Consider the following 22,193-nt stretch of genomic DNA (forward strand, 5'->3'; position numbering starts at 1 on the left):
TAATATATTTTAAGTAAATTATTAATTAAGTTTATTATCAATTTTTCTTAATATATATAAAAAATATTTTATATATTAAACTATATATAAATATATAAAAAACTAATTTAGTTTTTTGGGTGGATTGTTCCAAAAATTTTAACATCGAAAACTGATAAAAACCCAATTAGATCAAATATTTTAAATCAATTAATCTAATAAATCAAAAACCCACTGAGAAGTGAGTGCTCTACCTAGGAAACTAAATTCTATCTCTTCATTTCATAAGAAAAATAAGAAAATTCATTGATGTGTAAACCAAGTTCAACCCTCTTGCCCCAAGTCATTGTGTTTTGTGCTTTTGTAGGAGTTATAAAGCCCTTTGTCTCCACTACCTCTTCAAAGAAACACAACAAGTCATAGCTGGGACTGAAGAGAATCAAGCAAAGAAAGAAAAAAAAAACGCAAGAGACGATAGTGCTCTACCCATCGCTAGGCTTGGGCCATGTGGTGCCAATGGTGGAGCTAGGCAAACTCATCCTACAACAGCGAAACCACCAATTTTGCATCACCATCCTCCTTACTACTGGTTTTTGGGACACCCCAAGCATCATCTCCTACATCAATTCTGTCTCCCAAGCCTACCCATCCATCTGCTTTCGCCGCTTCCCATCCGTCTCCGTCTCCATGGACAAGAAATGCAGCGTTGCTGCCATTGCCTTCCAGTTCATACGCCTCCATGCGCCCAACGCACTCCATTCTCTTCAGGAAATCTCCAAAGATTACAAGATCTCTGCTTTTGTCATAGATCTTTTCTGCACTTCTACTCTATCCATGGGAAAAGATCTCAAAATCCCCACTTTTTACTTCTATACCTCTGGTGCTTCTTCCCTTGCCGCCTTCCTTCAATTCCCGAAACTTGATGAACAAACCACTGAGAGCTTCAGAGATCTCCCTGACACAGTCTTTCATTTCCACGGCCTGCCACCGTTGAAAGCCATATACATGCCAAAAGCCACACTTGACAGAGAAGATCCTGCTTATCGGGACTTTATATACTTCTGTTCAGGCCTCGCACAATCAGATGGAATTATAGTCAACACATTTGAAGAGCTCGAACCGATTTCCATCAAGGCTATTGCTGATGGGTTATGCCTCGTTGATGCTCCAACTCCACCAACTTACTACATCGGACCATTGATTGCAGCAGGTAGTAAAGCTGAACACGAGTGTTTATCGTGGCTGGGGAAGCAACCGTGTAAAAGCGTTGTGTTCTTGTGTTTTGGGAGCGGTAGGTCGTTCTCTCGGGTCCAAATCATGGAAATAGCAAAAGGTTTGGAAAGGAGTGGGCAAAGGTTCTTGTGGGTGGTAAAAAATCCACCTCAGGACGAAAAGGCAAAGCAAACTGAAGAAAGCCCCAATTTGGATCTAGACTCTCTTTTGCCAGAGGGGTTTATGCAGAGAACCAAAGATAGGGGTCTGGTTGTGAAGTCATTTGCGCCACAAGTAGCAGTGCTGAACAAGGACTCGGTTGGTTGCTTTGTGACTCACTGTGGGTGGAACTCCATCTTAGAAGCAGCGGTCGCCGGGGTGCCAATGATTGCATGGCCTTTATATGCAGAGCAACACTTGAATCGGAACATTTTGGTTCAGGATATGAAGATGGCTATCCCTGTGGAGCAAAGACAGGAAGATGGGTTTGTGAGTGGAACTGAGTTGGATAAGCGAGTCATGGAGTTGATGGATTCCGACATTGGCATGGAGCTTAGAGAAAGGAGTTGGGAGATGAGAGAGAAGGCCTTGGCTGCCCGGGGTCCGTCAGGGTCTTCCACTAAAGCACTAACCAAGTTGATTGACTCGTGGAAGCAAGGTTGAGAATCAACTGTTTTGTTTTGTTCTGTTCGCATGGTAATCCATGGTGGAACACAAATCCTCTGCCCGTACTGTGCCGCCAGCCGTGGCTCCTCTCTATATTTTTGCCATCTGTTTTATCTCTTTGGCTGTTAATATCAACTAAAAAATAAAAAGAAAAAAATCACATTTTGAGTTTTTTTTACTGTTGACCGTTGACTTCGCTTAGACCTTGTTTTTGGCTGCCTACTTCCCTTTTCTATTTGGCAGGATACTTTCAACTTTTCTAAATATTTTTATTAATTTGTTAAGTTTTAATTTCACATATATTAATTCATTACATGAAGTTTTTTGGATTTTTTTTTTAGAGAAGCTATATATGAATAAATTATGCCCCAAAAGATAGAGAGGATCCCATAACATAATATTTCATTGAATTTTATGCTTGTAAATAACTTTTTTCATATTTTTCTTTTGAAAAGCATTTGGTTTTTTCTTTAATGTCTTATTCATGGTCCATTGTGTATTTTGTTCTTTCATGAATATATTGACATCAAATTTGGTTGTAGGTGGTTTTCTTTTCATTAACCTTTTGATTTAGGTTTTTTTTATATATTTTTTAAACTTTTTATATTTGTGTGTTTGTGTATTGTGTAATTCAATTTTGATGTATTTTTATCATTAATTGTGTTTAATTAATAAAATTTGGAGCATATAGAATGAAATAGTAGAAAAAGAAGGTAGGATTCTTCTATAAATTTAAAAGATAATCAATTTTATTTGTTTTGTATTTTTTAGAGTATGGATAAAGAAATTACAAAAACAATTAATAAAAATCAATTGTGTCGAAAATTGAAATTTACTGAAGATGATTTCTCCCATCAATTGAAACAATGGAGGAGCAGAATCTAGAGCAAGATAAGCGTTCAAATATGATTGATTCTAATATTAATATTATGATTTTAGCTCATGTAAATATGTCAAAGAAAATTATTTTAAAAATTGAAATGAAATTTGAAACGAAACAAGATATTTATGATTTTTACAATAGATTTGAAACTTGATGTTCTCTCCATGGTTGTAACCTCTACTCACCCTTTTGATATTGTTTCAGAGCTTTTGCCTTATGGTTCATGTTCTTACTATTTTGCTTTATTTTTGGCATTGTCTCATGGTACTAAGTACCAATAGGTAAATCTTTGATTAATGGTACTAAGTACCAGTAGGCTTGCTCATTGATTATCCATGCTAACTTGGATCTCCATATATAGGTTGATATCTTTACTGTAGTTTTCAGTAATATTAATATAATCTTTATTTGGCTAAGGAAAAAAAAGGTTGCCAAGAGAAATTGTAATGATGTTTTTGTTTCAAAATTGTTGAACTGAACTAAGGTTGCCAAGAAAAAGTGAGGTAATATTTTTACGTCCAAGTTGCTAAAAAGAGCTCTGGATTGTCCAAGAAAAGAAAACACTAGGTTTGTTAGGAAACGATTTCTTTCAAGATAGAACTTTCTATTTTGGGGTTGTCGAAGAGTATCTGAGTTCGCTAAGGAATTAAAGATGAAAATTCTTTGATCTTATTTAAATTACACCTTTCTAAGGAAAAGTGGTCTTTGGAGCTTTATGATTTGATGAATTCTTAAAAGATGCCTCTGACAAGAGATCAATGTTTAGGAATGGAAATGTTTAAGTAATGCCCCTTACAGGAATGCGAAGAGTTATTCATGATAACCCTTTATGGGAAAACATCAAATGAAATTTTTTTTTTTTGCAAAAAATGATGCACTCAGATTAATGATGCTTCTCGGTGGAAGAGATAGAGATCGATTTCTTGAATTTGTACAAGATGATTTCTTCAAGAAGATTGATTGAAACGAATGATGCTCCCAGGTGGGTGACAATGAGTGAAACTGATTTGGTAAATGATAATGCATTTAAACTAATCATGTCTCTTGGTGGGAAAAGATTGAAAGTGATTTCTTGATTTTACTCTTATACAAGGTCCGAGATTGGAGACACACCTCACGTCCAAATGGTTTAGGTTTTATTTTAGACTTCATCAATTTAAGTTAGCTCTTTGGTTGGAATGTTGTTAGAGCCAACCTTATATCCAGGAGGGCATCCTTAAGGTTATGCAGACATTGTTATGGCACCAAGGTTAAGTGCGCATGCTCGACGACATAAGCGTCTTTCAGGGACATAGCGGAGATTAGAAACACACCTCGAGCCCCAATGATATAAGTGTAATTCTAGACTTCATCCAGTCTTCGGCATAAACCTCAACCTGAAACGAGTTACTCCACGTAACTAAAAAAGATTTGAAGTTCCAAACAACCAAATTTGATAACGAGCCAACTCTCTATGCAGTCTCTAGCCAGCCCTTTCCGGGCATCCTACTTTGCTCATGGCAGGTTCCCTGTTCCAATGTCAGCAAAAGTTTTGATAACAAAACCAGCTATTAGCTCCGATCTTTTATGACCTAATGAAAGAGAATTTATCCTTCTATCAAACAAATACATCGTCGGCTTTGACTCTTTCCGAACAAAGTATAATGCAGAATCACAACATTGCTTGCCAGCAGTGTGTGACAACTTTGATAAAGTCCCTTTCGTACTTTACATACAGAGCAACAGTAGGCGAGTTCCATAAAACTATCATACGGAAACTAGCAAGAGTACAAACAGCCACACCATTCCTTCTAAAAGAAGAGGTCTCCAGCCACTTACAAGTACTAAATTTAGTGGTATGTTATATTGCCAATCAGAAAGATCTAAGCATTCATTCCAATCAATAGCGGTGATCTTTTGAGTGAAAAAATGCCAAGGAATGAAAGATACTTGACAATGCAACTTAACATACCAGTGTACAATACTACTGCTGACTTAGAAGACACAATAAATCTTGAAAACACTCCTATCCTATATAATTATTCCTGGTCAATCTCCTTAAAACGCCAAGCAGCATGGAAAAATCAAAACAATTTTATTCGGCCAATCCTCTATCTTCCCAGTCTATATCGTTAATCTTAGAATTCACATTTGAGGGGTTTTGGCAAACAGCAAAACAACCAAGGAAACTAGACTCAGGTCAATGAACTCTCCTGCATGCCTCATATATATCAAGATGTTTAGTATTTCCCCTTAGAAAAGTAAGATTTATGACATATATATCATTTGAATTATTCCTTCAATCCCACAAGTTTCTCTAAAATTTCAGCAAACAGTTTAGAGTTTAGGAATAGAAATACATGGGAAGACTACAAAAACCAAAATCAGTATATAGTTACATCACATTTTCAGTAAACTTTCTACCCTCATAGCTGTGCTCCATAATTTTGATATTCCTCCCTATGTAATTCAAACTCACAATGCAATCTCTGGAAGTACACGCAACATCTAAAGCACAAATTCCTTTGAATTCAGAAAATCACTGGACCTAAATAATATGTCAGCAGATCAGGCTAACATAAAATGTTCTTCAGACCTAAATTAACTGCAATTTCACAAATATCACTGTTTTATATCATAAACATTATAGGAAATGCAGTCTTTAATAAACTAACCAATTTCAGCCAAATCAGGTTATCTAGACATATATTCTAGCAGAATGACCAAGCTCTAACTAAGTTCTCATAATTATACATCGAACTATCTGATTTCTCATTATTATACAATTACAACCACAACTGGGCCTTGCTCAGTCCCATATTCAACAGAATTCAGCAGACTGAGCAACCAAATAAGTGTTGTTCCAACTCTCATGTGACCTTTGAAGTCTGGGGACTTGCAGGAAAAATTTTCCATGGGTGCAAGACTGAAAGATTCCATTTTTGTGATCTAACAAGTGGAAAGATGCCGCCAGGTGAGGAAAATGAATGACAGAAAGCAGGTGAAAGAGTGTTAGAGATTAGTTTTGCAGCCTAAGTAAAACTAATATGAATAGACATACAGCATTGTATCTAAAATATTAAAAAAAAACTCTATTACCCAATGCTATATACATTATATTCAAAGCAGACACATAAATAAAGACCAAATAAGATGAGAATTGTAGTTACCATCCAAAATTCTAAGAATCACCATACAAGTCAGAAATTTCTTTACCTCATACCATGTTCTTCTGCCATAAAGAAGTCAACAACAAATATCTGAAATCTTGACCAAGGATCCTTATTGATAAAACAGATTCTTAAAATGTAAATGGGAATTTCATTGAATATAATTATCTAGATACACAATAAGAATTATGAGAAACAAATATCTTAATTAAAAAAAATAGCTAAGTAGTCAATTAAAAAATATTTTATTGTCTACAATATTGTACAACTACAATTATACCAAGTGATATCTGAGGAGCAGTACTAGCAAAAGTGAACCACAGGTCCTGATCATGAACTCTATAATTATTGTAGCTTCAGGAGCAGCCATATCTAGGTATTGCAGAAGAATGCAACACAGTAGGGGGTAAATCTTGTAATTACAATATGGATCTATGAGGCAACTTTATCAGAAAACAACCATAATGTACTTTGACTGGATGTTTATAAAGCTGATAATTACACTAAGCTCTGGTAAGCCAATATTTAGGTACCCTCTTCCAGTCACTCTTTAGTTTTGCATTTGCATTTCCTTTGATGCTCTGTGAGTTCCTGCGAAGATCAGGTTTCTCAGTAGGCAATTTTTTTTTTTTCCTTTTACTGCAGCACCAGTCATATACCACATAGTGTTGCCTCCTTTCTTATTTGAATACATATTACTAACTAGCAGAGAGGTGAAATAAAAAACTCTGGAATATTGTTTAGAGATCAGCAAAAGAGGACGAGGGGCAGGGGGAGATTCTATGTATTTCTAAAAGTTTATATCCACCTCTCTATGAAAATCAAATGGACAAATTTGTCCAACAAGTTTAATAAAGGAGTACCTCAATCTGCTTCTGAAGATATTTAACATACTCTACTGCCTCATCTAGCATGTCAGCAGTGTTTGTTTGCTGCAAGGTGCAACAAGGAAAATTGCCAAGTCAAATAGTGTAAGATACAACTCCTGATATACCTCAAAAGATTTTTTCACATAACATTGACATTTAGAAAAATCAGATCATTTTTGTTTTAACAATTTGGATGATTTGGGATAGAAAGGCATTAAGCATGCATTGATGCAAAACTTAGTGCACAACTTGAAACAAATGCTTAAAACAACAGGTCATGAGTTCATTTCACCTAAATCCCTTTTCTCATTATACTCTCCTATGGTGGGGTATCATTTATAATGCCAAAACTTGACTAAAGTAGGTCAAATGGAAGAATTAGCCACCACTTAGTAGTGTTATTTGCACTCAACCTTTCTATGAAAGCTTCAGTTTTCTCTCAATCTCCTGGCATCACCGAAATCACAACAGTAATAACAACAACTAAGTCTTTTCCCACTCATCACTTTAATAACAAAAAAAGAATATAAAGAGAATGAAGAAAACTTCTTAGAATGACCTTGTTAGAAATAGAATTCATAGACTCTAAACCTTTGAGGAGACAAAAATTTCAAGGCATTTGCTACTACATAGATGAAAGCAACTTGAAGAATCAGTATAATCTTGAACCCTCCAACAATTATGGCACAGTAACCATTTCTCTTATTACCCTTTTACCTCATTTATATTTGGTCTCGGTTTTGCCTATAATTAAAAGGTCTAATGTGACAAGCCGAATTAATAGGGAAAGGATTAAACTCATAAATTCTCAACCTACTTAGTTCTACCTTCAGCAGCCTCAGTTTGTGAGACTAAAAATTGCATCCTTATTAAGTTCAACCTTGTAACTACCAGAAAATAAACTGCATCCATAGATCTATAAAGTTTCTATTGAGGTATTAAATCCAGTAGAATAAAGCATCAAATCCATTTATATTATTTTTTTATCTCAACATAAAGTTCATAGAATGTAAATATCTTATTTCTCAAAAATCCTATGAAATCCCTTCATCCTTCATAAAGTTAAACTTATACGTTAATACATCTTGCTTTCCGTGGTTCAAAAAACCTTAAAAGATTACATATGAAGATTTCAAATGACAAAATGATCACGTGAACATAAATTTATAGGATAGTCAAGAATGTATTGTTTACTCAAATTAGGGTTTAAAGATATCTACTATTGTGGCATCTTACACATGTCAATTTCGTATAACTTATGTCTTGTATAATCAAAAGAAACAAAAATTGGGGGAAAAGTTTCTATCAAAAGATTAGCTCAAACCGTTTGACTTAAAAGAATTGAACCCAACAAGGTAATGAATCCATATATGGCCTAGATATGACAAGTTTTTTATTTCTAATTTAAGAGAGAGATCTTTCAAATGCCTTTCATCCACAAAAAGAACTTTTCTTTTTTTCCTACTAATGGAGTTGAATACATCTTTGTAGTGATACAAAAAAAAACCTTGCCATGTAAACTACATAAATCAAGCACATCACTTTTCTAACAGTGATTGAGCCTTTAAAACTAGGCAGTGAAGCTGCATCTGGAATTATCTGCAGAAGGCATGAGTACCAGCAAAAATCCCACAGTGGCACATTGAACATTCTTACATTGAAATTATCTGTGCAAGAATCCTGTACCTCATCATGAATACTTGAGGCAGCCTATCTCACCTTCTAATTCTAAGGCTGCATATTAACATCAACCTTTTTCTTCTGTTATTGAGCCTGTTCATATAAAAACAACATCCACCAAATTGAACTATTCTTCTCCTCAAAAACCTTAGCCAGTTAAATATATGAATCTGGGGAAGTATAGATAAGAGAGATTTTTGTATGTTATTATAACAACTTTACAATTGCATGTACAAAAGCTACTACAAATGCTCATGCCATCTAACCTATATTTCTGTATAGTTGTTCTTCTCATTCATGTCTCTTTCAGTGAGACATATCAATGAATTTGGCATCAAATTTTAGAATGCTACAATTGATATAGGTTACTATCTGAAAATTTAAAGAAGCTATCTTCCTATTGAACTTTGAATTTCTTGATTAAAGTTGACGCCAACAAGTAAACCTACCTTATCCATGTTGGGTACAAGCTCCTGAAGCTTTCTGATACGGTCACTGATTCGTGTTCTCCGAACCTAACCAAAAATAGTGATGAATAGTTAGAATTCCAAAGAAACAATATTATTTTATATAGTACCAATGAATGTATTCATAAATGAAATATACTAACCCTTTCTGCAATGCTCCGAGGATGAGTAGCACAGCCACGCTTGGCACGGACCCTGCATGGTACTGAATCCTCCAAAAGCTTCTCCATATCCACATCTATCAAATTAGATACCCCACTAGAAATCTGACCACGTTGCTCTCCTTTCTACCCAAAAATTTGAAAGGGAAAAACAAAGAAGGAAACAGAAAGGTATTGTAAATGCAGAATTCCAACAATTTAAACTCAAGTCAAGCATAATATGATTTTGCTAAAAGGAGAACTGTAGACATTTCCCCTTTTGGCTAGAAATAAGTGGTTATTAGTTAGTCATGCTTTTGAAAACACTATTGAAAGTCTAAACCTCCAGCACTATGAAAAGAAGACTAATGACTATAATAAAGGGGCAATTCGAAGACAGCAGAAACATAAACAAATTAACTAGTATTTCAAAACCCAATTCATAGAAAACAGAAACAGGTAAAGCAACAAGCATTCCAAGTTCATTTAGTATAATTATCTCTTACCAACTGAGACTGAAACTTTGTTGGCGGGTACTGCGTATCAAGTTCTCTGGCCCGCTTACTCGAGGGAGAAGCATCGATATTTGGTGATAAATAGTCATAATTTGCTGGAATTCCAAAGTTTGAGAAGTAGGCATCAGAGGCAGCACCGGAATTATTCCCCAGAAAATCAGCCGGAGAACTGTTTTGCCTCTGAAAGCCAGTAGGTTCAAACAACCCAGCTGGATCAGCTGAGCTGGAGAAAGGCCCTGAATCTCTAGTGGCAGGTGTTGTTGAATTGGCAGTGAGTAGCTGTGTCAAGCACTGGTTAGGCTTTAAAGGGTCCTCTTCTTCTTCCTCAAGAAGTGCTTCTAACCAGGTGGCTGGAGCCGAGCGGAACCGAGCGAGTCCACCTCGACTCAATTCACCACCACCACCACCACCACCACTAGAGCTGCCGCTTCCGCCAGGCGTCGGTTTCATCTGCTTCAAGTTCAGTTCGAGGAGCTAGCTTTTTCTCTTATTGGTGTTTGCGAACCTCTTCAAGCTTCAATGGAGAAGAAGAAAAAAAGAACTATGGAAACCCTTTCCTTTTGTTGCTTTACCTTTTAAGACAAAACCAGAAACATTTACAGTATTATTATACAGCATTAGTAATTTTTACATGTGAATATGCCCTAACTGTAGTTTTGTTTATTTTTGGCAAGTTTTATGCATGGCATGATTTTGGACCGTCGGATTAACATCAGATGTCATTGCCAAACCTTCGAGGAAAATACAGATCCAACGGTGGTTACGTACGCTCTATCAGAAAAGGGCCAAAACCATGTAAGGCCAGCAGCTGCTAACCTCATCATTTTCTTTCAGATTTTCTTCACCGTAACCTCTGGAAAAACATACAAAGTTTTACAGTTTTGTTTCAGACGCAGAAGGTTCTCGTGCTGTTCACCGTCCAATGAAAATTCGGAATGCTGGTTGCGTGGAGTAAACCGGTTAAGAAAGTGTGGGAAACGAATTTGGTTGCTTGTTGTGGCAAATTTAAGGAGGGGAAGAGTGCGATTGGGCCTATCCACAAATGCAAATGTGCAAGGGTTGAGAGTAAGAACCAAGAAGTAAGAAGTGGACTTTCACTTTCTTTTTTTTTTAATTTATTTTCTTTAATTTTGAACTAGTTTTAGTGCATGGTAGGGACCATGAGATACTTCCTTTTATTTTGTTTGTTATTTTTTTAACCCATAATGTTTTATTTTTCTATATTTTTGTATTAAAACTTTTAAAAAAATATCTTCTGAATAATTTTTAAATTTTAATTCAAAATATAATAATAGTTTCGTTAAATTCAAAATAAAAAAATAAGGGAGAAAATGTTATGAATATATATATATATGTGAATGTCATTTTATAATTTAAGAAATTCAAACCAAGTCAAACAATGCAAATCAGCTAGACACAAAAAGCGTAATCTGATTTGAATTTTTAGATTTGATTATGTATATCTAAATTTGGATATCGATTAAATTGGATTAAGATTAAAATTTATGGGATTATTAGCCGCTTGTTTCATTTGTAAATACACATTTATATAAAATCTTTTTTACTTTACTAATGCTTTTCTTTCATAGTTGTTTTTTTAATTTGTATTTCACAACACGTTCTCAACATGATCCTCTAATCTTTCACTTGAAGCACTTGCAACTGTAGCTTGGTTTTAAAGAATAAGGGATTTAGTTATCTTTTCTTTGAGAATGAGGTCCTCAAGATGTTGTAGCTTTTCTTCAATTTTGACTATCTTTTTAACTTGTTTAGTAAGCTTCTCATCAATTCTTATTAAAAGATTGAACACCATTTCACTTTGAAAAGAGGCCTGACTAACTTTTAAGTGAAGTGTAAAGGGTGTCTCAGTGTCTGAGGGGAATGGGGTGCCTCTGTTGGATTTAATGCACTCTTTCCAGTCCAACCTATATCCCATCTTCAACACACTAGCCAACAAGATTCCTTGATCTTTGCTTTTCATTAAATCTGCTTGAAATCTAATGCTTCAAATCCCTTTTTTCTTGACAAGGGATAAGATGATGTTGCTATATGGCAAATTTGCTTTGTCTCCCAAAAGAGTTCCTTTAATTTTTTTCAATCATAAACCTAGCTACATTTAATGGGATTTCATTAAAAGTTGACTCCATCAACTAGAGATCTTAAGCACTAAAATAATTAAAGTTGTTGCTTCTGCCACGAAGTGTGGTAGCAATGAGGTATTGGAAGGTTCTTAACTAGGCATTTTTAATGTCACTAGCATAGCTCCTAGATGGAAATTTCATTTTTTTTGCTAGTTACAATCTCTTAAATAGGGCTAGGATCATATTTCTCTAGAATTTTAAATTCACCTATCTCAAATTCTATCTTCAAAAATTCTCCTAAATCTTAGGTAGTGATTTAAAATTCTCTTCTACTTAGAAGAACATTCAAACCATCTTCTAGAAACTCCTCTTGACTGACTGTTTCATTCTTATTTAGGGCCAAACTAGAATAACATTCTTTAACTAATGTGGGACTAAATATGTTATCCCCAAAAGTACTCAAATTTTTCAATTTTAATTTATCAAAATACTTTAGCAAATCTCTCTGAACAATAGGTGCTTCATCAAAGCTCGACCAATAAAAAAATTTTCCACAAGAGATAATAGCATTTTCTATCTTTTTAAACTTATCAACATGAAGCTTGCTTCTAAATCGAGAGGTTAAGATGTTACTTTTTTTTTATGGAAGCTTCTACTGCAGCAGTCCCATTTATTTTCCCTAACGTTTTCCTCTGACTTTCCTTTTTTTTTTCAACTGAAGAACCTTGAGTGGTTTTTCTCTTTTTCTTTGATGGAAGAAAAGGGGAATCATCAGCCACCCTTTTCTTTTTTCCTTTGTTAAAAACCTTATGTGTGAGGGAAGTTCTAGCCATGGGTTTTCTAATAGAGTGGATTTAGAGTTTGTCAGGTTTCAGAAAGTTGAGGAAGAGATGGTTGGATTTCAGAGAGTTTAAAATTTTTTTAGGGTTTTGATTTTTAGAGGGTGGGTTTTTTCTAAGTTATTGAAGAGTCTTTGGCAAAAGGTTTAATAACTGGTGAACCCATGTTTTGAGTGGGAGGTTTCTCGTACATCCAGCTTCTTATAATTTTTTTTTTTGAAATTTTCCCACATGTTAGTTTTCCCATTGACTTAGTTGCTTTAATCGGTTAGAGTCGGCCTTAACTAATTAGAGTATTTCTATTTGTAGTACTAGGCCTACTTTAACTAGTTAACAGGGCTTTTAATCAATTAATACCTTACTAATTTAGTTTAACCTCCTTACACAGAATTGCTCTAATTGATTATGGAGTTCTTAATTGATTAATATGGATGTCATCTACCTTTTAAGTTCTCTTTAACTAACTAAAGGATTTCTTAATCAATTAAACCAAGAGATAAACACAATCATCATGTTGTATATCATCATCAAAAACATATTCAATTCAGCATAGTCAGGCTTCATTAACATATAGTATTCCTAATTCTCTCTTAATTCTACAAAACTAGTCTTCATTTAATAATTTTGTGAAAATATAAGCTAGTTGATGCAAGGTATCTACAAATTCTATTTAAATATTTCCCTCAAGCATATGATCTCTAATGAAATGATGTCTAATTTCTATGTGCTTAGTTCTTGAATGTTGGACAGGATTTTTTGAGATATTTATGGCGCTCATGTTGTCACAATATATAGGAACTTTGTGCATAGCCTTTCCAAAATCATTTAGTTGTTGCTTAATCTGAAGTATTTGTGCACAACAACTACTTAATGAGATGTATTCAGCTTCAGCAGTTGATAGAGCAATAGAATTTTGTTTCTTGCAAGACCAAGACACAAACATGTTTCCAAGGACTTGACAACTACCACTAGTGCTTTTTCGATCAGTTTTGCTGTCAGCAAAATCAGCATCAAAATAGCCAAAAAGATTAAATGAAGATCATTTTAGATACCATAGGCCTAAACCTTGAATATCTAAGAGATATCTAAAAATCATCTTCACTACGGTCAAATGTGATTCCTTGGGACATAATCGAAATATTCCACATAAGCAAACATTAAACAAAATATCAAGTCTACTTGCAGTTAAATAAAGAAGTGCCAATCATTCCTCTATAAAGTTTATGGCCCACATTTTTTCTTTTATCATCTTTATCAAACTTTGTGGAAGGACTCATAGGAGTTCCAATTGATTTCATATTCAACCTACAAAATTTCTTTAGCACTTCTTTAGTATATATCTCTTGGTTGATTAATCTTTTATCCTCATATTGCTTGATTTGTAGACCAAAGAAGAATTATAACTCTCCCATCATACTCATTTCAAATCCTTCCAGCATTTCCTTTGGAGTCATCACTAAAAGAAACACTACTACTTTTCTTTCTATCAACCTTGATAAATAAATTTTTATTTTCAATTATGTGCTTAAGCAACCACTATCCAACTACCAAGGTTACCTCTCCTTTGGTTGAGTTTTCAAACATTGCTCATTTTGCTATTGCTCAACCTACAAAATAAATTTTCATTTCTTTTTCAAAGATACCCATACTTTGATGGGTCTTTAGGGGTTAGTAAGTACATATGAATCTTTAGGCACCCAAACTATCTTAGTTTTGGGGAGTTTATTACTCTTATGATAGCACTTACAAGAGAAATGACTTATCTTGCCACAAGCATAACAATGAAATGAAGATGCATCGTTTTTTCTTCTAAAAACAACATTTCTTTTTGGTTTTTCTTCTTTGTTCAACTTCAGTTTTGAGCTTTCTTCCATTGAACCTTTGAGAGCAACATTTTCATCGAATGTTTTTTGTAATGCCTTATTTTTTCTCTCTAGTTCCAACTTTAAATATTCAAAATCTGTTTTGGAACGCTTAAGTTCAATATAAAAAATGTTCATTTGATAAAAAACAGAACTGAAATCATGCTTAATCTTTTATAATTCATCTTCTAATGATAAGGCCTTTTTTTTCAAAACTTTATATAGTAAAGCCAATTTTTCAAATTTAGCACTTAGGCAATCATACTCATCTTGAAATTCATCATATGAAATATCACATAAATGAGATGCTACATCAAATTCATCATCTTTGACCACTAAGCAGAAATTTGCTCTTTCTTCCATCTTGACTTTTTCATCCTTCGAGTTAGAGGAGTCATTCTCTAATTAAGTTACAACTAGCATTGCTCTTTTTAGATTCTTGGTCTTCTTTGAGGATTCCTCCTTGAATAATGGACATTTAGATCTAAAATGGCCAAATTTATTGCACTCAAAGTATACTACTCTATCCTTTTTGTTGTATTGATTTTTCTATGAAGAATCTTGATCTTTTTTCTAATTTTTTCCTCCAAATCTTCTGTCTCTTTGTCCCATGAGCTTCTTCAATCTTCTAGCAATCATGGCTAGCTCTTCATCATTATCACTTGTAAGATTTTCTAACTTTTTTTCAAGTAAACTCACTTTTAATGCAAGATTTTTCTTTTTCTCCTTAACCTCCTACTTTTCTTTTTCTTCTTCATTCATTTTTAACTCATGTGAGAGAAGTGAACCACATATCTCATCAAGAGTGATTGCATTGAGGTCCTTTGCTTTTTAAATGGCAACCACTTTTGGTTTTCAACTCTTAGGTAGGCTTCTATGGAGTCTTTTTACTAACTCATGTTCAGGTATAACTTTTCTTAGTTGATGGAGCTTATTGACAACATTAGTGAATCGGTCATATATTGAAGTTATGTCTTCACTAGGTTTTATTTTGAACATTTCATAATTATGGGTGAAAAGGGTGATTTTAAATTCCTTGAGGAGTCCTCTTATGGATGATCCTAAGCTTTTTTCAAATTTCCTTGGCTGTGGTACAACTAGAAATTTTGTTGAATTTAATAGGGATTAATGTACAATGAAGAGTGTTAATGCTTTGAAATTTATTTGGACTTTTCTCATTTTAGCCTTAACCCACTTTTCCTTAAATTTGGGCATTTTTTCTCCTGTGACCAAATTCGAGCAAGTGAGAATATAAGGACCATTTGTGATAACATCCCACATCTCATAGTCTATAACTCTATTGTAAATTGATATTCTAATATTTCAATATTAGTAGTTTGATCCATCAAATAGAGGAAGCTTATTTATGGATTGTCCTTTAGCCACATTTGTGTTTTGTGTAGCCATTGGATCTCCCCTAAAGATGTTAGGCCTTAAATCAAAAGGTTAAGTTTTGATACTACTTGTTGGTTTTAAAGAGTGTGCTAAAAGAGGGTGAATACCACATTCCGAATAACATAGAAATTCTTTCCAAGTTAAGAGCTGATTGAGGGAATTTGATAAGGAAAGTTTAAGGCTTGTTGGATGGGTGATTTAAGAGTCAAATAATAAAACGAAAACAAAAGAAAGTAAACAAAGCATGATGATTTATAGTGGTTCGGTCCTTTTGACCTATGTCCATTACCTTGATTTTCAAATCAAGGATTTTCAAACCAATTTACTAAAATCAGTAGAATTCTCAAGCTTCCACCAAGCTTTTACAAAAGCTTTTCACAAGATCAGCCACAACCTTTAACAATGGTTTTTTTTTTATTAACTAAAATCTAAAACTAACTTTTCTAAGGCTAAGTTAAAACCTACAACAACAACCAAACTAACCCAAGTTCAATCAACCCCTTAAAGTGCCTTGCACACTCTAAGTAAGTAAGAAATAGAGAAAAGATGAAATACAATTGATCATTTAGCTGATCTAAGAATTACAAAGTTAAGCTCAAACACTTTTTTAGAGGATGAGAGTGAAAAATAAGTGTTAAGAGAAGGTTTTTGGTATTCTAAGCACAAAATCACTTTAGATATCTTATCTCTTGCTTTTTTGACCGTTGAAGCTTAAATTTATACTTAGGGAGTCAGATTTTGCTATTAATCGTTAGAAATAACTCTAATGCCATTCTATCCATTATTTTTCCCTTTAATGCTCAAATTCAAATAGGCAGACAAAGTTCAGCTACCTAGTTACGGGTAAGTTATAACTAATTACACCTTCTCTACCTTGCTCTATCTTATAGCTGTGTATACTGTGTTAACCAGTTAGAGAAAGTTCTAATTAATTAAAAACTTTCTGTTTTCAATTTTCTCAAGGCAACGTTCATCCTTTAATTGGTTAGCTTTCCCTTTAACTAGTTGAGGCTTCATTTCCTTCAACCTTAGTCACTTAAAATCGACTTTAATCAATTAAAAAATCTTCAAATTTTGAATTTCTCCATTTTGGCTCCCTTCAATGGTTATCTTTTTTTCAAATTTTATTTTGACGCTTAAAGGTACTAAGGCTTTGTGCTCTAACTAATTAACCAAACTCCTTAACCAATTAGCATGACTTTGTTTTCAGTCTCCAACACCTCTTTAATCAGTTAACCTTAATGTTAACTGTGATGCCTTATTCATGAAAGAAGACAAAAGAATAAGAAACAAGTGGGGGCTGGCCAAAAAGGAGAGAGAAGAAGAAAAGTCAATGCTGCCAAAAAAAAAGGGAGAAAAGACAAGAAGAAAAAGAGTGGAGGGCTCGAGGGAAAGAAAAGAGAGAGAGAGGAAAAAAAGAAAAAAAAAGAGGGGGAGCAGAAAAAGAAAGAGAAAGAGAAGAAAAAAAAAAGAAATAAAAGAAAAAAAGGAGAGAGGGAGCACGACGACGAAGAGAATAAGGAGAGGGAAAAAAGAAGAGAAAGAAAGAGAAGAAGAAAAAGAGAGGGAGTAACGGGAGAGGAGAAAAAGGAGAGGGAAAAAAGAAAAGAAAGAAAAAGAAGAAGAAAGAGAGAGAGCAGCGGCAAAAGAGCAGAATGAGAGGGAAGAAAGAAGAAAAAGAAAAAGAAGAAGAAGGAGAGAAGGAGCAGTGACAAATGAGAAAAAAAATAGCTAGACATACACAAGAACCAATAGCGAAATAGCGTCTCGTTATTGTGAGGTGAGTGGGTGCTAGATTTTAAAATTATGTCCCTATAATATAATATATATGTCATATTTGATAGTTGATCAAATTGTGGACAACATGAGTTGGTAAAAAGCCTTAGGTTGTTTATGCTTGTGACAAAGATTTTAAATCCTTTTTTCTTTAAAATATATAAATATATATATATATATCTACATGTTTTTAAATACGGGAAAATAAACCTTTGACTGGTTTTCACTTCAAAATTATACCTTGCAAGTTTGTGTGATGTTTAGGCCAATGGCCTTGTTTGTTTCATAGAAGTTGATGATAAATTATTTATATCATTTAGCATGCCAATTTGGTAAATATGCCGTGTTTTGAAATAAATTATGCATAACCCTGATTTATGATTATATTGTTTACAAACTATTATGTTTTGCAAATGCTTGAAATTGCAATAATTTTCGATATTTGATTGTAAAGGGGGACTTGAAGCCCTGATTTATATTTGGTGACGTGGGTAGTTCCTACGAGTAGGTAAAAGAGGACCTGAAGCCCTGATTTATATTTGGTGACGTGGGTAGTTCTCACGAGTAGGTAAAGGGGGACTTGAAGCTCCGTTTTATATTTGGTGGCGTGGATAGTTCCCACGAGTAGGTAAAAAGGGAGACCTGAAGCCCCGATTTATATTTGGTGGTATGGGTAGTTCCCACGAGTAGGTAAAAAGGGAGACTTGAAGCCCCGATTCATCTGGTGGCATTGGTAGTTCCCACGAGTAGGTGATGATGTTTGAGAGAGTAAGCCTAAAGGCTATATTAAACTTACCCGAGGATGATGTTCCCTTGTGGAGTTTATTTTACTATGCATGGCATTAATACTTGAAAATTTTTATTTATTTAATGGCAAGTGAAATTTATCTATTCATTGGTGATCAATTAATTTGCCTTTTTATTTTTGAGAATTTTCATTTTTCACTTGCCATTGAATTTAATGTTGACTGGTTGTCGGGGTTGAAAGATTTTCTAGCATTCCAAATACAACTGTTTTCATACATGTTTACTTGGGAATTATTATTTTTAAGAATTGCAAGGTATAAAACAAAATCTATTATTTTTATGGAATGTATTTTCTACTCTTACTCTTGAGTTTATAAACATTCTACCTTTATGTTATTTCCCTTCTTCGCCTGCTCACGGGGTCGATGATTATCACTGAGTCTATGAGACTCACACCCCTCTTATTTTCCTTTTTTTCAGAGAGATATCAGTTTAACGTGTAACCATCGGTGCATACAGACCACCGTAGAGTAGGTAAAGGCAGCTCTTAGCCCCGCTTTGAGTCGCTCCACTATTTAATGTCATATCAGAATGAAATTTACTAGATGTTGAGAAATGTTGTCAACTCATAAATGTGAATTGTTATTATTTTGAATGGAGTAGATAGTAGTTTAATATTGTATATTCGCTTACGCACGTGATTATATATATGTAATGAATCTAGCAAAAGTTTTAAATGAAGCTTGTTCGGGACTTAGTAAAAATTCTTTGAAAGTCTCAAACTCTGGTAGCGACTAAGGAGGGGGTCGTTACACTAACCGATTACGACTTTTCTGTTTTGCTTTTACGTAGGGCCAAGTTGTGCCTTAACTAGTTAATGCTCCTTGATAATTAGTTACTAATGTTCTGTCTTTACTAATCACTTTCTTCTTCTTTTTCTTTAACTAATTAACTCTTCTTTAAATTTAGCAAGCATCTTGACTTGCCTTTGATTAACAAATTTGTTAGGGGAATTAAACTATATCCTGCACACTTAAATAGTAAAGTTAGACATTAATGCATAAAGAATGTTTTGTTATCATTAAAAACATATGGAGTCAATATTTTTAGCCCACAAAGGGTGGATGAATACTTTTAACCACCAAGAGAGGATGAATAGTGAAGAGATATAAGAAAATGATAAAAGTGGATAGAATAAAAGGAGTATAGAAAATGTTTGTTATCGATGCAACATGAAAAGCCATTAGTCACGTATTTGTTATATATCAAAACATCTTGTTGAACTTTATCATGCATTATTGAAAACCAAATGGCTAAATTGATATAACACACCTAGATATTACTGATTTTCTTGTCCACTTTAAAAGAGGAATTGATCATCTAATTGGTGATGTAAATATAAAAAAAAATTAATAGTTTGTTGGTATGTTTTAGTATAACTTTATTGTAAAGATGCTTTTATATGTTTTCATTATATTTAAATGATATGTTCTTATTATGTGTTTTAATAATAAATTTTATGTTTAATATTTTTTAAATTAATTTGTAAATTTCTTACTGTAACTATCTTATTTTATTAAAGAAAAATATAGATATTCATTTGGTTAGATCCAAAATCAATGATGTAAATATATATCTAACAGACAATGCTACAACGCACTTTATATTTAAAGATAAGAAATATTTTTCCCACTTGACAAAGGAAGAATTCAGTGTCAATACAATATTTGGTAGTATAAGATTAATTGGAGGCTTTAGAAGAGACAATATTTTACCACTCGAAAGAACAAAATTAATAATAGAGAATGCATTATTTTCAACTAAGTCTCAAAGAAATTTATTAAATTTTAAATATATTTGTCTAAATAGATATCATATTGAGACAACGAATGAAAAAGATACTTAATATCTTTATATTACATTTATTATCTCAAGTAGGAAGTGTGTATTATCAAAATTATTTGCTTAGTCTTTTAGATTGTATTATACAAAAATAAAAATGATTGAAACTCATGCTACAATAAATTAGAAGTTTACTAATGATTTTAATTTTTGACATGACCAGTTAGGCCATCCTAGATCAATAGTGATGCAAAAATTATTGAAAATACATGTAGTCATCCATTGAAAAACCAAAAGATTTTTCAACATAACAAATTCTCATTTGTTGCTTATTTTGAAGATAAATTAATTATAAAACCATCACTAGCTAAAGTTGAGATTGAATCCTCTACATTTTTTGAATATATTCAAGGTGATATATGTGAATCCATATATCCACCATGAGAACCATTTAGATATTTTATAGCTTTAATCGATGCATCAACTGGATGGTCATATGTGTACTTACTATCAACTTGCAATTTAGCATTTGCAAGATTACTTGCCCAAATCATTTATTTGTAAGCATATTTCCTATTTAAGCAATCAAGACAATTTGTCTTGACAATGTTAGTAAATTTATGTCTCAAGCTTTTAATGAATATTACAAATTAGTTGAAATAACTATTGAATAGCCTATTTCTCATGTTAATACAAAAAACGATTTAAAGCTACTAAAAATTAACACAACTTAATCTTATCCAAACAATCGAATTTAAAGCTATTAAAAATTAACGAAACTAAAACTAAAAAAAAAATAGCAATTTAACTAGAATCAATCAACCAAAAGTCTAGAATCACAATATCCCCTTAATGCTTCATCTGAATCTTTTTTACTCTCTTTTTACTTACTAGATAAGCTAGAGTTGTTAACCTAGAGTTCTAGTATATTTATAAGTTTTTTCTGATATTCTAATAAAAATATCTTCCTTAACAAGCTTACTATATTCTTATGCAAATTAAAATTAAGAAAACTCATTACATTTAGACTCTAATTATGGCTACATATGACTTGAAAGTGTATTCCTACCCTACATGCGAATCAAATCAATCATCTCATACAATTAATATTGAACATATGTTATTTCATCTACGGTTTATTCTAAACTCCCTTTTCCAGTTCCATTTAGGTTTCCAAATCAATCTAATAGTTGATCAAGCAATCAGAGACATTAAGAACAAGATTAAAATAAATAACTCAAACACTATTAATCATAAGTAAGAAAGAATATAAAAATTCAAACGCGCATTGGATTCAATTGCAATTCTAGATTAAAAAAATTTAATTCCCATAATTACTAAAAACATCATCCAAAAAAGAAATTTAATCATCAAAACTAAATAAAGAAAGTATAAAGATAACAAAAGAAGAAAGAACTCCAACATTTGTCAAGTCTTCGATTTGTAATCTTCCTTATTTTCCTTGCTTTCTTGCTAACTTAAATGCCTTTTTTTTCGAAAACCCTTTCTTAATTACCCCTTAAACGTGCTCTAGAAGAGTGGTTAAATAGAGCTCGAATTTGTGTCAAAATAGAAATCCGATGGCATGAAAATTCCTTTCTAACTTATAAACGTTGTGGCCCTCCATCCTTGGGTGGCATAGTGCCGTGATATCAGTATTATTTTTTTTTCAAATTTTCCTTTTGGGTACTACGACACTACCTTTTTGGTGGTCGTGGTGTCAAAGCCTCTAGTTTGTTGAAGTGTACATCTCTTATCAGGCGTTGTGGCGTTCATACTTCCATGGCCGTGACGCCCTATGCTCTGTCTTGAATTTCCAGGTTCTACAATGCTACTTTGACTTGTGACACAATTTTTGCCTTCTTCGAGATTGAACTGAGAAAAGTGGTAAAAGTTGTAGCTCAACCTCTTGGCTTTCAGTGGTTTAAAAATCACGTCAATTGGACTTTTGTAGTGAAAGATATGCTCAAAATACTGAAACATGTACAGTGGAAGTCTGCACCTTGAATGCATTCTTCTTCACAAAATATCACATTTTCATAACACACTTACAAAAGCAACAAACTAACTTAAATAATAACTAAACTTAAA

The 22,193-nt window shown here is 33.4% G+C and overlaps 2 protein-coding genes across 6 annotated transcripts; one reads left to right on the forward strand and one right to left on the reverse strand.

Moving 5' to 3' along the window:
• LOC18593028 (UDP-glycosyltransferase 88F4) lies at window positions 410-1,992 on the forward strand. Its single transcript, XM_007020033.2, has one exon. The coding sequence runs from the start codon at window positions 496-498 to the stop codon at window positions 1,852-1,854; it is 1,359 nt and encodes a 452-aa protein (XP_007020095.2). The 5' UTR covers window positions 410-495; the 3' UTR covers window positions 1,855-1,992.
• Window positions 5,321-10,160, reverse strand: LOC18593029 (transcription factor bHLH80). 5 transcript variants are annotated; one of them, XM_007020034.2, is made up of 5 exons: window positions 9,552-10,160; window positions 9,049-9,192; window positions 8,888-8,953; window positions 6,753-6,821; window positions 5,321-5,668 (listed from the first exon to the last, which is right to left on the reverse strand). In XM_007020034.2, the coding sequence occupies exons 1-5, from the start codon at window positions 10,008-10,010 to the stop codon at window positions 5,498-5,500; spliced, it is 909 nt and encodes a 302-aa protein (XP_007020096.2). In that variant the 5' UTR covers window positions 10,011-10,160; the 3' UTR covers window positions 5,321-5,497. The 5 variants fall into 5 exon arrangements, 4 of the variants coding, with proteins under 4 accessions (XP_007020096.2, XP_017981759.1, XP_007020098.2 ...); XM_018126270.1 differs by having other exon boundaries at window positions 5,321-5,951; window positions 9,552-10,158; XM_007020035.2 differs by lacking the exon at window positions 5,321-5,668 and adding an exon at window positions 6,010-6,480 and having other exon boundaries at window positions 9,552-10,158.

Source organism: Theobroma cacao, chromosome 8 (genome assembly GCF_000208745.1).
Source record: "Theobroma cacao cultivar B97-61/B2 chromosome 8, Criollo_cocoa_genome_V2, whole genome shotgun sequence".
NCBI lineage: Eukaryota > Viridiplantae > Streptophyta > Magnoliopsida > Malvales > Malvaceae > Theobroma > Theobroma cacao.

What these genes read in the sequence shown, in the direction of transcription:
- LOC18593028 (XM_007020033.2), top strand. Translation starts at nt 496, where the DNA reads ATGGTGGAGCTAGGCAAACTCATCCTACAACAGCGAAACCACCAATTT.
- LOC18593029 (XM_007020034.2), bottom strand. Translation starts at nt 10,010, where the DNA reads ATGAAACCGACGCCTGGCGGAAGCGGCAGCTCTAGTGGTGGTGGTGGT. An exon ending in CTCGGAGCATTGCAGAAAGG is followed by an intron (nt 8,954 to 9,048) that starts GTTAGTATATTT and finishes ATTTTTGGTTAG; the next exon opens with GTTCGGAGAACACGAATCAG. An exon ending in ATCTTCAGAAGCAGATTGAG is followed by an intron (nt 5,669 to 6,752) that starts GTACTCCTTTAT and finishes TCCACTTGTTAG; the next exon opens with ATCACAAAAATGGAATCTTT.